Source organism: Schistocerca americana, chromosome 9 (genome assembly GCF_021461395.2).
Source record: "Schistocerca americana isolate TAMUIC-IGC-003095 chromosome 9, iqSchAmer2.1, whole genome shotgun sequence".
In the NCBI taxonomy this organism is placed as follows: Eukaryota; Metazoa; Arthropoda; class Insecta; order Orthoptera; family Acrididae; genus Schistocerca; species Schistocerca americana.
Genome location: NC_060127.1, coordinates 197,352,431 through 197,369,029, shown reverse-complemented (window position 1 = coordinate 197,369,029; position 16,599 = coordinate 197,352,431). Strand labels below are relative to the sequence as shown.

Genomic DNA, 16,599 nt, shown 5'->3' with positions numbered 1-16,599 from the left:
AGGTGGCCATATCTGCGGAAACCTCGGATGTCACCTTAGTCCTGAAACCGAACCCCAGAGTACACAGCAGTTTCGTTAGAAGAAAGCACCACTCAGAAAACGAAGTTATTGAAAGATTATTGCATTCATCGTTAAATCGTGCGAAGTCATATCCTGCCAGAAATGAAAATCGTCAAAAACGACGCAGGGACAAAGCAGTGGCGACAGCCGAGAAGACGTACCGTACTCCTGGAAGGCGATGCCAAGCGGGCAGGGAGTTAGAGGGGAGAGGGGTGCTTAACGTCTAGCGCGAAGAGTTCTCTTGTGAGAACAAACACTGGCATGGTTAACAGTTTTGCGACAGAATACTGAGGGCGGAATGTAACAAAACTCGAGCAAGTTTATTTTTGACATCAAGTGAAAATACGTCGCGCAGTACGTAATCGTAGTTTACAGTAACAGTTGGTGTCGTAATACAACAGTGAAAATAACAACTGATGACGGAAGAGGAATGAAAGTAGGTCTTTCTTACTTCAATGAATCATTTGCCCACAAATTTATCTCACTAAAGGATCGACGCACTCCATCACCTTTCAACCTCGTGCTAAGACAACAGAGAACCTATTCTTATTGCAGGAGTCCCAGTACAGTTCTTCTGGCGAGGAGTACACCGTTCAAATATAAAGACTTGGGAGTGTCAGTATTATCTGCTTGTCGAAGACAACTTTCCCTGCAGTTAGTTTCCATTCATATATGCAATCAGATTCAAAACTATAGACGGATCTATAAATGCGTTTACCAAAAACATTTAAGATGCCGTACTTGGTTTGCCGAACCAAAATAAACAATTACAACAAAAGCTTTGGCTTTCCGTAAACAGTAGACTAATCATAAGTTCATAACTCTATGAAATTGCACAGTCTTTCTGACATTAGCTGCCTTAGGTGTGCAGATATTACCATGAAACTTGTGCTGGAGCAGGACTCCAACCCGAACTTACCCCTCGTCGCGAGTCATCGCCGTAACCGTCTCAGCTGTCCGAGTACGCTTTCAAGACCAACGCGCAAGACTTCCGTACGTCGTACTGTCTACAACCCTATCACTTGCAACTTTACTTGCTTTCCCACTCAGGCTTTCAAGGAACAAGCGTATTCCGCGTTAGTATTAGGATTGTCATTTTGGCCCTCGACAGTGCGACATATGAATGTTTGGATTGGTCTTGGAAGTGTGTTCAGATAGCCTACGTGTTTAAGGCGAGCGCTTGCGAGAAGCTGGAAATCTGCGTTGGAGCGCCAGTCTGGCACAAATTTTCATTTGTCACCAATACGTGATGCCTTCACACACAGTTAAAATGATGTGCTTTGCATACCGTCTACATATAATAGTGATATACCTTAAAATACTAGATGGATAACTAACAGTCGTTTGCAGTAATATGCGTTTTGTCTACCTCTTTTTCTGAAACTTAGCTACTGGCGCATGGCACACTTTCAAGCACGCGGACTCACGAGGAGAACACAACCAGATTTTCCGCAAGCTTGGCTCAGTGGAAGAGGAGAGTAAAGAAGCTAACACGTGTCTCGGCTCATCCGTAAATACTCGACAGTTCCTCAAGAAAGAAACCGACTGCGTTCTAGCGCGCGACAATGTCAGCCAAAGTGTGTAGCGTCGCAGTTTCACAGTTTTGTGCTTCGTGTTCTAAACCCGTGTACTGCTTTTATTTATTTTACTTCTTATATCTAGTTTTCTACCGATGTCCGTAGAAGCTTACTATACGAATGTTTCTTACCAAGTTAGGGGATACAATGGCGTTTTACTAACTGTAAAATTACAATTGCTTTTCACAATGAAATGATCGGGAGGCCCCACCCGGGGACGTTCGGCCGCCGAGTGCGAGTCTCACTTCAGTCGCCGCCGTAGTGGCAGACTTGGGTGCCAGTGATGGCGATGAAATGAGGATCAGGACTCTTTAACACTCAGTCAACGAGCGGAGAGATCTCCAACCCGGCCGGGCATCGATACCTGGCCCGCTGCATGGGAGACAAGCACGTTACCAATCAACTGAGCAGGCGGACTGCGTTTCACAATAATTACGGCGGTCGTCCACAAACTAAGTTCCGTTTCTATTTCTATCCGCGGCAGCGCTACGACCGCAGATGCAAGCATGCGCGGCGGTTGCTCTGACTCGAGGAGAAGACATGTACGCCATTTTCAGATCGCCGCTGCCGAGGTGTGCTTTGTTGTGCTTCTTTATAATGTCAGCCGTAATTGAAAATGCCGCCGCGTGTGAAATCAGATCTGTGATTCGTTTTCTAAATCCAAAGGAAGTTAAACCAAAGGAAGTTCATCCGCAAATCTGCGAGGTTTACGGACAAAATTCAATGGGTAGAAGATGGGTCAGACTGTTCAGTGAAGAACATAATCAAGTGCACGATGAAGAACGAAGTGGATGCCCGTCTGTGGTTACTGATGAACTGGTTCACACAATTGAAGAGAAGATTAAGCCCCTTCCTGTGGAAGTGCCGCAAATCTCACGATCACTAATTCATGAAATTGTTACTGAAAAGCCAAAATTTGGAAAACTTTGCTCACATTGGATACCCAAAATTCTTAGTGAACAACACAAAAAACAACGGATGGGGCAGTGCACTTCAGTTTTTGACACGCTACAATGCAGAAGGCGATGGTTTTCTTTCTCGGATGTTCACGGGGGATGAAACATGGGTATCGTACGACACCCCTGAAACAAAACGGCAGTCAGTGGAATGGAGGCACACTTCATCCCAAACGAAGGTTAAGCCTAAGTAAATTATGACGCCTCGAAAAGTCATGTGCACCGCTTTTTGGGACAGAAAAGGCATTTGGTGATTGATTTCTTACCACGAGGCCAAACAATCAATGCACATGGTTACTGCAAAACCATTAAGAAATTGCGCCGCGCAATACAGAACAAGCGCCGAGGATTACTGCCAAAAGGTGTTGTTTTTTCCCACGATAATTCCCGACCTTACACGGCGAATGTGACCAAAGAACTGTTACGGGAATTTCACATTGATCATCCTCCGTGCAGCCCGGACCTCGCTCCTAGCGACTTTCATCTCTTCTTACACCTAAAACCTGTCCTCGGTGGTCAAGACTTCACTGATGATGAGCTAAAAGAACGTGCTACCACATGGTTGAATACACAGGCTGCAACCTATGAAGAAGGCATACAAAAACTTGTGCCTACAAAATTTCGGAAGCTATGTAGAAGAGTAGTTTAACAGTTGTAGATTTTTGTACAATAAATATTTTTGCTGTATCTGTACACGTTTGTTTTATATAACCAAACGGAAGTTACTTTGTGGACATACCTCGTATAATGTACTTGTCTATGGTATTTTCATGGGTTACAATCTTTTTAAATCATCATGTTCTTATACTTAGTTCTGCCATTAATTATTGTTGTTTATTGTTCAGGAAGATTTGGTGCATTCCTTTGGAGAATATCGATCGCAGAGGCATTCGGAACAAAGGAACTCCGAACACGACGAGGCTCGCGCGAAGGTGCGTTTGCCACGGTGACATTTCTTCGTAGGAATCTCACCCGGGAAAAACGCGCCGTCAACACTGCTGGATATTTCACGTGTTGGCAGTAATTTCATGGCAAGCCAGGCGTAAAGGATCACTTTAACAAAAAACTGGTGCTTGTTGTTGATCACGAATGAAGATACACTAAAGGAGTTCCAAGTAATTCAAAGAAATAATTTTCTCATTTTTTTTAATCCATTCACCAGACATACAATCTGCTGACGAGTACGGAGAACGTTATTTCAGTATACGTCGGAAAACATTCGTTTACGGACACGGGAAGATAAAAATGAGAAACAAAAATAAAAAGTTGTTCAAAAGTGTGAGGCCACGAAGTTAACGACTGTGCGACCACGTCGGTAGAACTACTTAATCGCTGAAAGGCGCCTAAAGTACGTGGAAGACTTTGAGCGTCGTTTTCTCAGGAACGGTGGAGTACCCACGGATAAGCCGAGGCAAGGCAAGTGTTGGCTTATTGTGACTCCTCCTCCAGCGAAGTCTCAGGGAAACTGTGTTATGGCACTTGCCGTATTCTCCTTGTCAGTTATACCAAAATGGGCGGTTTTATAATTATGCCCCCTGTTGGGAAGACTTGCGCCGACGGCCGTGCTGGAGAGGCGTGGACACTGGAGTACGTACCTCGTCGTCGCCCTCGCGCTTGGCCGCCTTCGGCCCCCGCTCCGGACCGTACGCCCCGTCGTCCAGCAGCGCCGAGCCGGTCGCCTCCCGCTTCTTCTGGATGGTCATCTTGAGGCTGTCCTTGATCAGCTGCGAGCACATGTGCTGCACCGACGGCGGGGTGCCTGCGCACACACAAACAAACGAGCAACTCAGCAGCCTTCCTCAGGGCCTCCAGTCGCTTCTCTACAGACGACGTCGACCGGGTTCTGTTGCCCCATTGGAGCACTCGGAAGAATACTGGTGACTTACTGTTAACGATTACACCACCTCGCCATCGAACAGGTGCCATATTCTCCGACACTAAAATATTCGTTCTTACAAGGGAAGCAAGCACGCAAACGGTCACCCACCGATTTTGCGTATCTTTCGCACGATTGCAGTGTGTGCTCAGATGTAACCTATGCTGCTCTGTACGTGGCACTTCTCAACCGTTTTAGAAAACTCGAATCTTGCGCGTCCCGTTAAATCAACGTACGAGACGCCAGCCCTCGAACAGCTGCTCTGGACCAGCCGGCTAGCGTCGTTTGACGAGCAAGGCATGCCGGGAGGCGCTGCGCGTTTGTCTGGTTCAATGTCCGCGCAACATTCTATTAGCCTCGCCTCTTCTACGAAATTGGTATCTAAACATTCAGCAGTTGTAGGTCCTCAACCGATGGCAGTTAATTCCTCAGAATTTAAACACAGTCCCCTGAAACATTGTCTGCAGTTAGTATGTACCTAGTTGTCCTTTCCCAGCACATTCTTCTTTGTGGTACGCCCAAAAGTGTTGCAACAATACTGACTCCCCAAAAGTTGTGCACTTTCCATATAGTAGAATGAAGCTATTTTCCTGTTCTTATGAAACTCCTAATATTTGTGAAATGAGACAAATCCTCAAAAAATGAACCGAGACAGTATTTGGAAGTATATTCAAATGGCTTCTTGAGTTCGTCTGTGACTGCTCAGTTGCTGGCAGTGATGTTAGATTGGAAGTTACTGGGAAACTGAAAATGGCAAACATTATTGTTTCTCATTTGCATGCTTCCAGAACTCTTTCTGGATTTTGAGCAAGATGCACAATTTCCTCTTCTTATGCCCTTCTTCACTTTTGATCAGTTTGCAGCAAAGTGTCATCTTCGTCATCAGGTTCATCAAACTCTGTGTTAGACTCATCTGGATTATTTCTGTCAACAAACTCAATGATCTATTTATCAATCAAGCCCGGTGACGACGAGGAAAAAAAAATAAAACCACAATTCAGCTACGTAAACAAAGTTGGCATCGAGTCGCGAGGTATCACATATGGTACCTTCCAGTTTAAAGTCGATAAATCCGTTATAGCATTAATTTACAGTTCGCTATTAACTGAGGGATATCTGCACAGTTTTAATATAATATCAAGGCACGTGAAAACACATGTAATTATAAAAACAAATGTCTTTACCTTTATTTCGCTGAGACGTGCTGTGGAGTCGGGGAATCCGAACCTTCCAATTAGTGTTGCCGCGCGGGATTAGCCGAGCAGTCATAGACTGTGCGGCTGGTCCCGGCGGAGGTTCGAGTCCTCCCTCGGTCATGGGTGTGTGTGTTTGTCCTTACGATAATTTAGGTTAAGTCGTGTGTAAGCTTAGGGACTGATGACCTTAGCAGTTAAGTCCCATTAGATTTCATACACATTTGAACAGTTAGTGTTGACCCCTCATATTGCTCGGCAGAAGAACGAATAAGTCAGCTGCCGCAAGTGGCGAAGTCTGTTTACATGATACCACAGGCCACGCAAAGTTCAACTGCATATGTGTCAGAGAATAAAAACTAAAAGTACCGTATTTGATACCCTGCGACTGATGAGGCTAACTACAGCTACCGGGACCCTATTTAATGAACAACGCTACCGAATGATATGCGGAAGTTTTCGGAAACTGACAACTGCAGACACGTTAATCAGTAATGGATCGTGCCACCCATAATCCATAGAAGGGCGATGTTTATCCTGGTTATGCGACGGTGTTGTTATCAGAGTAGTAAGGTACAATAATCAGCCAGAACATTACGACCACCGACCTACTATCTATACAAACCCGTCCAGTAGGTAGCAGTATCACCTGCCGAGGAACGACTGCTAGTCAGACACACGCAGCGAGCGTGTAGAGTGGGCAAGATGTGAGATCTGTCTGGGTTCGGCCGAGGGCAGATTGTGGTGGCCCGGGGCTCGCCACGACCACTGCGAAAACTGCGCGACTTGTCGGATCGAGGAGTGCTGTGGTGAGTGTCTTTAACAAGCGGCAAAACAGAGGTGAGACCGCGTCCAGACGTCGTGGGGTTGGGCGGTCGCCCCTCATCACAGATGTCGGACGTCGTGGGCTGGGCAGACTTGTAAGACAGGACAGGCGCCTGACTGTGGCGGAACTAGCATCACTTTAACGCTGGCCGGAGTACAAGTGTGTCCGAGCGCGCTGTGCGCCGAACAGTCGTAACGATGGGGCTCCACAGCCGACAACCCTTGCACGTGCCAATGTTAACACCACGACATCGGCAGCTACGACTAAAATGGGCACGCGACCGTCGCCACTGGACATTGGGGCAGTGGCAGAGCGTTCCACGTTTTGATGAATCCCGATACCTTCTCCATCGTGACGATCGGAGTGTGCGAATCCGTCGTCTTCCAGGGAAACTGCTCCTTGACACCTGCGCTGCAGGAAGGAGACGAGCTGGCGGCGGCTCCACGATGCTCTGGGGAACATTCGTGTGGGCACCCGTGGGTGCAGAGGAGCTCGTGCACGGCACTACGATGGCCAAGGGGTATCGTACACTGGCTGCACACTACTTACCCCCCTTCGTGACGGTCACGTTTTCCGACGGCAGTGGCATTTTTCAGCAGGATAACGAGCCACGCCACACGGCCAGGAGTGTGATGGAGTGGTTCGGGGAACGCAGTGGCGAGTTCCATTTGATGTGCTAGCCCCCCCAACTCGACACATCTCAATCCGATCGATCCTGGAGATGGTTCAACGTGGCGTCAGAGCTCATCGCCCCTGCCCGGAATTAGGTGACGTGTGAGTGCAGGTGTGGCGCCAGCTGCCTACCCAGACCTCACTGCTTCCGCGCCACGACGCGTCGCTGCCGTCGGCCGACGTCCGGGCTACTGGGTGGGTGGTCGTAATGTCCCGGCCGGTCGGTGTACGGCACTTACCTGTGGGGCTGGACAGAGGCGACCGCGACGCAGATCCGCCGCCGCTGGCGCAGCCGCCGTCACCGAGGCTGCTGTGACCCGGGGGCACGGAGGCGATGCGCGGCCCGCCCCCGACGCCGCCCCCCGCGACGCCGCCCCCGGCGACGCCGGCGCCGCGCACGCCGGCGCCGCCGCCGGCCGCCGTGGGGTAGCCGTCGAACGGGTTGGACATGGCGATCAGCGAGTTGAGGATCTCGGGCGTCTTGGGGGTGGTGCACGCGCCCTCCACCCCCAGCAGGCCGCCGGGCCCGCCCCCGACGCCGCCGGGCGTCAGGTTGACGTTCACGTTCAGGTTGTACATGCTGGCGCCTCGCTTTGCCGCCACCTTGTCAGCCGCCAGGGACTCCTCCTTCCTGTCACACTACGCAGCCGAGTGGTTTCTGCTCGGCACGCCCACTAACTTCTTTGCCTAATTGCCCTGCGCTCGCTAGGCCGAATAACCTGACGATTTTATCACAAAGACGCTTACCTACTGCCTACTGTATTAAAGCTTGAAACCTTTCGATATGTTCTACACTGCGCCAACCTCCCTATTAAAGCAATTTTCCAATGAAATATGTTACAGCGGTGATAACTAACTCCTATATTATTAAAAAAGTCTGCATAAAACTGAATGTAATTTGCGAAACTACACCAAACTGTTCGTATAAAAATATAATGCTCGTATAAAAAGAAACACAGTCTTTCACGTCGAGTCCAGTCCAGTTGCCGGGTAATCACAATCTACTGTAGATGCCACTCAGTCACTAACGTAAGACCGGCAGCAACAGTTCAAGAAGCTCCTAATGTTCTTCATTCGAACAGTTCTATCACTTCCCTGGTTGCTGATGGAGGGTGTGGAATTGGGCTGCGACCTGCAACAGAAATGAGAAATAGAGAAATTAGTTATAATACAAATAGATGGCTTCATCAGAAGCAAATACTGAATGAATGATGATTGGTGATCACCGCCCCCGCTCCCTTACACACACGGAGTCTCTCAGATAAAAATCGAGGCATTCACATTCTTTTGTTGACATATCTTAACATGTTTTCTTAACATGATGTTAATGATATGTAAAAATACTTGGTAAATTATTTTTGTTATGTGTGTTTCCTAATATTTGACAACTTTATGGAAAAAGCATACATTCACTGTGATCCTCTCTAATTTTGTTTTAAAAGAGACACTTGCACCGTGATTTCTCTGACTACTGCTGTTAAAAGTTCTTAGATGAGCACGTTTGCACACAGAAATATCTTGTGGAGGCACATGTAAACAACAGAAGTACCGCCAACACGTCACACATTCTAAACTAAACACATGAACACGAATGAAAGACTGTACTGCAAGCAAATCAACCAAATGAAGACTGGAGCGCACGACATGTGAACATTATCTCTGATGCTCTTCAACTTATATTATGAAACACTGTTTCGCAAAACATGGACTGTCTTCGACTGAGGGATCAGCACTAGTGTGTAAACAACATGATTTTCGTAAACGAAACAGTGCTATTCAGTGACAACATATTGTGTCTTCAGCTGCTTCTGAACAGACTTCACAACAGTAGAAACAACAACAATAATTGTCATTAACAGGACGAGAACTGAGATCGTAGTAATCAGCTGGGCTGTTAGCCAGTAACCTACGGTAAAGTCGGCGAAAGGAGGTGCCCGACAGCTGCCACCAGTGTAGCCAGCAACCGACTGTGAAATGCAAACGATATTTACAGTCGAGTATAGAGTTGCGGCATTGCCAGTCATATACAAAAACGCGTTACGTGACTGGTTGAGTCAGATGGTGGAGGCAGACGTGCCCAACCCTCTGCAGCTACCTGGGAATGAGACCAACTACTGCGTCACTGCGGTCAGTGGACGCATACGTTAACCATTTAACAGTACCACACTACATACTGTCGTCACACTGCTCTTCGTTTTTGTTATGCACGAGATAGAAGTGCACCAACTGAACAGTAAACTGCACTGTTGAATGCGATATCTGATGGATGCCTACAGTACCATTTATATCGATTTGTAACACAGTTTGTACAAAACGAACAGTATGTAGCGCAATTAATTGTAGCAATAACAAAAACAGGAGGTCACATTTTGAAAGTTGTCATTCTATAGGTTTCCTAAGGAGTTCAAGTGGTGTGAGACTGTCTAGTCACTGTCTAGTCACGATAGGACTGTCTAGTCACGATTTTCTTGAACCCTTACGCATTTATTGAGGAATATCGTTTTTTAACGGTTATTAGATACTAAACAGCAGAAGACATGATGAACTGCCGAAAGACATCGCAGACAGTGGGGTCACAAAAGTCGTGGGGTGCCTCCTGATATCGTATCGGACTTCCTTTTGTCGGCCACAGTGCAGGAACGCAACGTGGCATCGACTCAACAAGTGGTTGCAAATCCCCTGCGGAAATAGTGACTCCTGCTGCCTCTATTTCCGTCCATAACAGCGAAAGTGTGGCCAGTGCACTACTTTGTGCACGGACTGACCTCTCGATTAATCCCGTGCATCTTCGGTGGGGTTCAGTTTGCGAGGCTGAGGTGGCCAAATCATTCGCTCGAACTGTGCAGAGAGTTCTTCAAGCCAGTTGCGAATAAGTGACACGGCACATTGTCATCCACAAAAACTGCATTGCTGTTTGGAACCAGGAAGTCTATGAATGGCTGCGAGTGGTCTCCAAGTAGAGCAAAGTAGCCGAGAATCCAGCCCACACCGTTATGGACCCATCACAGAGCTATGTTGACAATCTGGGTCAAGAGCTTCGTGGCGGTGCGTCACACTCGAACCCCGCCATTAGCTCTCAGCAACTGAAACAGGGACTCATCTGGCCAGGTCTTCGTTTTCCAGTCGTCTAGGGTCGAACCGAGGCGCTGCAGGCCATGTCGTGCTGATAGCAAAAGCCACTCGCGTCATTCGCTGCTGTCATATCCCATTAACGCCCAATTTCGCCTCACTCTCCTAACGGGTACTTCTGTCTCTAAGCTGGTCGTAGGTTTTGTTCCAAAAATGAACAGCATAGAGTGATGACACTTTCTGTAGAGCCTTACCATCATTTTGCAGGACAATGCTCAAGCACGTACAGTGCAAGCTGTTACTGTTTTGTTTGACTGGTGGGGCTGCTAAGTACTATACCACCTACTGACCTACTGCTCTCCCTTGACTTAAGCTCTCGTGAATTCAACTCGGTTTCTAAACTGAAGGAAACGCTTCACGGCATTCGCTTGAGAACTGCTACAAATTCGTCGCGCAACAGACCGCGCCGCTCCAACGGTCAACACAACTGGCACTGCTAAGAGTATCCTACGGCTTCCACATCGCTGAAAACGGGTTATACACAATGCTGGTGACTACTTTGAAGGTCAGTGAAACTTTGAAACACGTATCTATTTTGTACGAACTGTAAATAAGTAGTTGCCACTATTACAGTTCCAACCCACGTAGGACACAGGGAAAAATCGCAGTAACTCAGGGACTGCAACTGCTGTGTTCGGATGCGGGCTGAGTTGGCATCCCTTCGCTCCCAGCTTCAGGCAGTGTTGGCTTCGGTCACACAGCTTGAGGCTGTTGCCAATGGGCATCATTGTGGGGGTCCGGATGGGGGTTTGTCGGGGACGGCCAGCTCGTCCCACGCATCCCCCGATCGGACTACGATTGTGGTTGCCCGGGATACTGCCCGCATTGAGGCTGATCCCTCACCTGTGTTTGAGTGGGAGGTCGTCTCAAGGTGTGGCAGGGGGCGAAAGACATTCCGGAGGGCTGAACGGAAGGCCTCTCCAGTTTGTCTGACGAACCAGTTTCAGGCTCTGTCTCAGGCTGATACTGATCTTCGGCCTGAGATGGCTGCTTGTCCTGTTCCAGAGGTTGCCCCTCAGTCCGCAAGATCCGGGCAGTCGCAGAGGGTGGGCTTACTGGTAGTTGGGAGTTCCAACGTCAGGCGCGTAATGGGGCCCCTCAGGGATATGGCAGCAAGAGAGGGGAAGAAAACCAATGTGCACTCCGTGTGCATACCGGGGGGAGTCATTCCAGATGTGGAAAGGGTCCTTCCGGATGCCATGAAGGGTACAGGGTGCACCCATCTGCAGGTGGTCGCTCATGTCGGCACCAATGACGTGCGTCGCTATGGATCGGAGGAAATCCTCTCTGGCTTCCAGCGGCTATCTGATTTGGTGAAGACTGTCAGTCTCGCTAGCGGGATGAAAGCAGAGCTCACCATCTGCAGCATCGTCGACAGGACTGACTGCGGACCTTTGGTACAGAGCCGAGTGGAGGGTCTGAATCAGAGGCTGAGACGGTTCTGCGACCGTGTGAGCTGCAGATTCCTCGACTTGCGCCATACGGTGGTGGGGTTTCGGGTTCCGCTGGATAGGTCAGGAGTCCACTACACGCAAGAAGCGGATACACGGGTAGCAGGGATTGTGTGGCGTGGGCTGAGCGGTTTTTTAGGTTAGATGGCCTTGGGCAAGTACAGAAAGGGCAACAGCCTCAACGGGTGCGGGGCAAAGTCAGGATATGCGGGGACCAAGCTGCGTTGGTAAAGTACCGGAACTTCAAGCGCTGATAGAAAGCACCGAAGCTGAAATCGTTATAGGTACAGAAAGCTGGCTGAAGCCAGAGATAAATTCTGCCGAAATTTTTACAAAGGTACAGACGGTGTTTAGAAAGTATAGATTGCATGCAACCGGTGGTGGAGTGTTCGTCGCTGTTAGTAGTAGTTTATCCTGTAGTGAAGTAGAAGTGGATAGTTCCTGTGAATTATTATGGGTGGAGGTTACACTCTACAACCGAGCTAGGTTAATAATTGGCTCCTTGTACCGACCTCCCGACTCAGCAGCATTAGTGGCAGAACAACTGAGAGAAAATTTGGAATACATTTCACATAAATTTTCTCAGCATTTTATAGTCTTAGGTGGAGATTTCAATTTACCAGATATAGACTGGGACACTCAGATGTTTAGGACGGGTAGTAGGGACAGAGCATCGAGTGACATTATACTGAGTGCACTATCCGAAAATTACCTCGAGCAATTAAACAGAGAACCGACTCGTGGAGATAACATCTTGGACCTACTGATAACAAACAGACCCGAACTTTTCGACTCTGTATGTGCAGAACAGGGAATCAGTGATCATAAGGCCGTTGCAGCATCCCTGAATATGGAAGTTAATAGGAATATAAAAAAAGGGAGGAAGGTTTATCTGTTTAGCAAGAGTAATAGAAGGCAGATTTCAGACTACCTAACAGATCAAAACGAAAATTTCTGTTCCGATACTGACAATGTTGATTGTTTATGGAAAAAGTTCAAGGCAATCGTAAAATGCGTTTTAGACAGGTACGTGCCGAGTAAAACTGTGAGGGACGGGAAAAACCCACCGTGGTACAACAACAAAGTTAGGAAACTACTGAGAAAGCAAAGAGAGCTTCACTCCACGTTTAAACGCAGCCAAAACCTCTCAGACAAACAGAAGCTAAACGATGTCAAAGTTACCGTAAGGAGGGCTGTGAGTGAAGCGTTCAGTGAATTCGAAAGTAAAATTCTATGTACCGACTTGACAGAAAATCCTAGAAAGTTCCGGTCTTACGTTAAATCAGTAAGTGGCTCGAAACAGCATATCCAGACACTCCGGGATGATGATGGCATTGAAACAGAGGATGACACGCGTAAAGCTGAAATACTAAACACCTTTTTCCAAAGCTGTTTCACAGAGGAAGACCGCACTGCAGTTCCTTCTCTAAATCCTCGGACAAACGAAAAATGGCTGACATCGAAATAAGTGTCCAAGGAATAGAAAAGCAACTGGAGTCACTCAACAGAGGAAAGTCCACTGGACCTGACGGGATACCAATTCGATTCTACACAGACTACGCGAAAGAACTTGCCCCCCTTCTAACAGCCGTGTACCGCAAGTCTCTAGAGGAACGGAAGGTTCCAAATGATTGGAAAAGAGCACAGGTAGTCCCAGTCTTCAAGAAGGGTCGTCGGGCAGATGCGCAAACCTATAGACCTATATCTCTGACGGCGATCTGTTGTACAATTTTATAACACGATTTTTGCTCGAGTATCATGTCGTTTTTGGAAACCCAGAATCTACTATGTAGGAATCAACATGGATTCCGGAAACAGCGATCGTGTGAGACACAACTCGCTTTATTTGTTCATGAGACCCAGAAAATATTAGATACAGGCTCCCAGGCAGATGCCATTTTTCATGACTTCCGGAAGGCGTTCGATACAGTTCCGCACTGTCGCCTGATAAACAAAGTAAGAGCCTACGGAATATCAGACCAGCTGTGTGGCTGGATTGAAGAGTTTTTAGCAAACAGAACACAGCATGTTGTTCTCAATGGAGAGACGTCTACAGACGTTAAAGTAACATCTGGCGTGCCACAGGGGAGTGTTATGGGACCATTGCTTTTCACAATATATATAAATGACCTAGTAGATAGTGTCGGAAGTTCCATGCGGATTTTCGCGGATGATGCTGTAGTATACAGAGAAGTTGCAGCATTAGAAAATTGTAGCGAAATGCAGGAAGATCTGCAGCGGATAGGCACTTGGTGCAGGGAGTGGCAACTGACCCTTAACATAGACAAATGTAATGTATTGCGAATACATAGAAAGAAGGATCCTTTATTGTATGATTATATGATAGCGGAACAAACACTGGTAGCAGTTACTTCTGTAAAATATCTGGGACTATGCGCGCGGAACGATTTGAAGTGGAATGATCATATAAAATTAATCGTTGGTAAGGCGGGTGCAAGCTTGAGATTCATTGGGAGAGTCCTTAGAAAATGTAGTCCATCAACAAAGGAGGTGGCTTACAAAACACTCGTTCGACCTATACTTGAGTATTGCTCATCAGTGTGAGATCCGTACCAGATCGGGTTGACGGAGGAGATAGAGAAGATCCAAAGAAGAGCGGCGCGTTTCGTCACAGGGTTATTTGGTAAGCGTGATAGCGTTACGGAGATGTTTAACAAACTCAAGTGGCAGACTCTGCAAGAGAGGCGCTCTGCATCGCGGTGTAGCTTGCTCGCCAAGTTTCGAGAGCGTGCGTTTCTGGATGAGGTATCGAATATATTCCTTCCCCCTACTTATACCTCCCGAGGAGATCACGAATGTAAAATTAGAGAGATTAGAGCGCGCACGGAGGCTTTCAGACTGTCGTTCTTCCCGCGAACCATACGCGACTGGAACAGGAAAGGTAGGTAATGACAGTGGCACGTAAAGTGCCCTCCGCCACACACCGTTGGGTGACTTGCGGAGTATAAATGTAGATGTAGATGAAAAAAAATTCTAGAACCACACCGGGATCTGTGACGCTACGTCACATAAATATTGGCATTTTTAGCGGTTGTAAATCGTAGTTTACGTATTTTATGAATATAATTAGTGTAAAAGATACAGTTAATATTCTTGAAACAACTGATATGCAACGATACCATCTTTATTTAATGTCTATGAAAATAGAAAAGGATCGAAAGAGACGCGATTGTACGGCCGAGGAGGAAGGGCGTATTTTGTGTGGACGCATTGTTTTGTTTCGCTACACGGAAAGCAGCCATTGAGCGGCTACACATATTTTATGTAAGTTATTCGTATTTATTGCTAAAATAAACGCGTTATTATTATTACAAAATGAATTTCTTTGTAATAGTTGTCACCTCAAATGCTCGCAGTGGCTAATTATTTTTAATAAGCATTTTTTCAGTAATTTGCGCTGCGAGAAGCTCATCTTCCGATGCAGCCTCTGGTCGGCCATTACGCGCCGAAGTATTAATTTATTTTTCAGTGTTAATAGTAACTGTAAATGCGAGAGATTTCGTTATAAGAACCTTTTTAAATTACAACACATAATTAATTTGCGTTAAAGTTCATGTTTTTAAACTATACAGACTCCATGAGTTCAGTAAGTTTTATCTTGGCCGCTCCACGGCAACAATCGAAATTCTCTCAAGCCTTGCTTTGCAATCAGTAAATAGAAGTTAACAAAATTACATTCAATTCAGTTAACGGCAACTATATTTTAGTCATCACGTTCAAAATCTAAAGTTGGTACATGAATAACTGAGGCCCTTCAAGAACCCATTTCGTATTTACTTGTGCACGTAAGTAAAAGTGATAAGAAAAGACAACATCCCTGAGAGAAAGAAGCATGCTGATATATATATATATATATATATATATATATATATATATATATATATATATATATATATATATATATATAATTGGTGTTTGCCCTTAAAGAGCGCATTTGGACTAAACTACATGGCCAGTTCCTTTTGCTGCCTTCCTTGCTGCCCAAACTTCCCTCATTCGCTCGCTGTGTTTCTGTTTCCGGTCCTCTGTCCATGCTTTTTGTCGGCTTTGTGTCTTCGGCTTCATCCTGATTGCCTTTTTGGTTGCCCATATTTCTTTCATCTTCTGGCTGTGATCTTGCTTGCGTTCTTCGGTCCATTTTATGCCTGTTCGTTTGTCACATTGTATCTCATGTAGTTTACTCTTCTTAATGATGTTTCTGAATTTTATTCTGTCGTTTATTGTGTGTGCTGTTATGTTGAGTTGGTTCAGGTCGTTTTCTACCTCTGCCACCCATTTGTTGTTTCTAGTGGTTACCCAGTCAAAGGATCTGTTTGGTCAGCTTGTGTGATGGCATTCTGTATAGGTGTCCATAGAATTGTAGTCTGCGTTTTCTAATCTTTTCTGTGATTGTCTCCGTATGTTTGTACAGTTCCTCTGTAGGTTTCTTGATCCATATTCCATTGTTGTTAGTTGCGCCAAATATTTTCCTAAGTATTTTCCGTTCTACTTTTTCTAATTGTCTGATACGTGTATGCCCTAGGATTAGTGTAGTCTCTGCTGCATATAGAGCCTCGGGGAGCACCACCGTGTCGTAATGGCGTAATTTGGCTTTTTGTGAGTTAGACTTCTTGTTGTAATGATTCCACACTACTTTGTATGCCTTGTCCAGCTTAGTCTTTCTTTCTTCGTTTGAGTCTCTGTTATATCCACTCATTTGTAGTGTTTCACCGAGGTATTTGAAGTTTGCCGTTTTGTAAATCGTGCCATACTTTATGTTCAGAGATGAGAGTTTCTTTGTGCTCATAAACTGTGTCTTTTCGTACGAGATCTGTAGTCCAGTTTTGTTAGCGATTTCG

General features: G+C 46.4%; 1 protein-coding gene across 1 annotated transcript in view; it reads right to left on the bottom strand.

Annotated features, from left to right (window-relative positions):
* Nucleotides 1-16,599, bottom strand: part of LOC124550811 (activating transcription factor 3) — a 526,879-nt gene that overhangs the window by 23,554 nt on the left and 486,726 nt on the right. Inside the window, exons 2-4 of the mRNA XM_047125538.1 lie at nt 7,560-8,292; nt 7,400-7,517; nt 4,189-4,352 (exon numbers count right to left, since the gene is read on the bottom strand). Of these exons, the coding sequence (XP_046981494.1) occupies nt 4,189-4,352; nt 7,400-7,517; nt 7,560-7,739 (462 nt within the window). The 5' untranslated portion in view covers nt 7,740-8,292. The remainder of the gene's footprint in view (nt 1-4,188; nt 4,353-7,399; nt 7,518-7,559; nt 8,293-16,599) is intronic.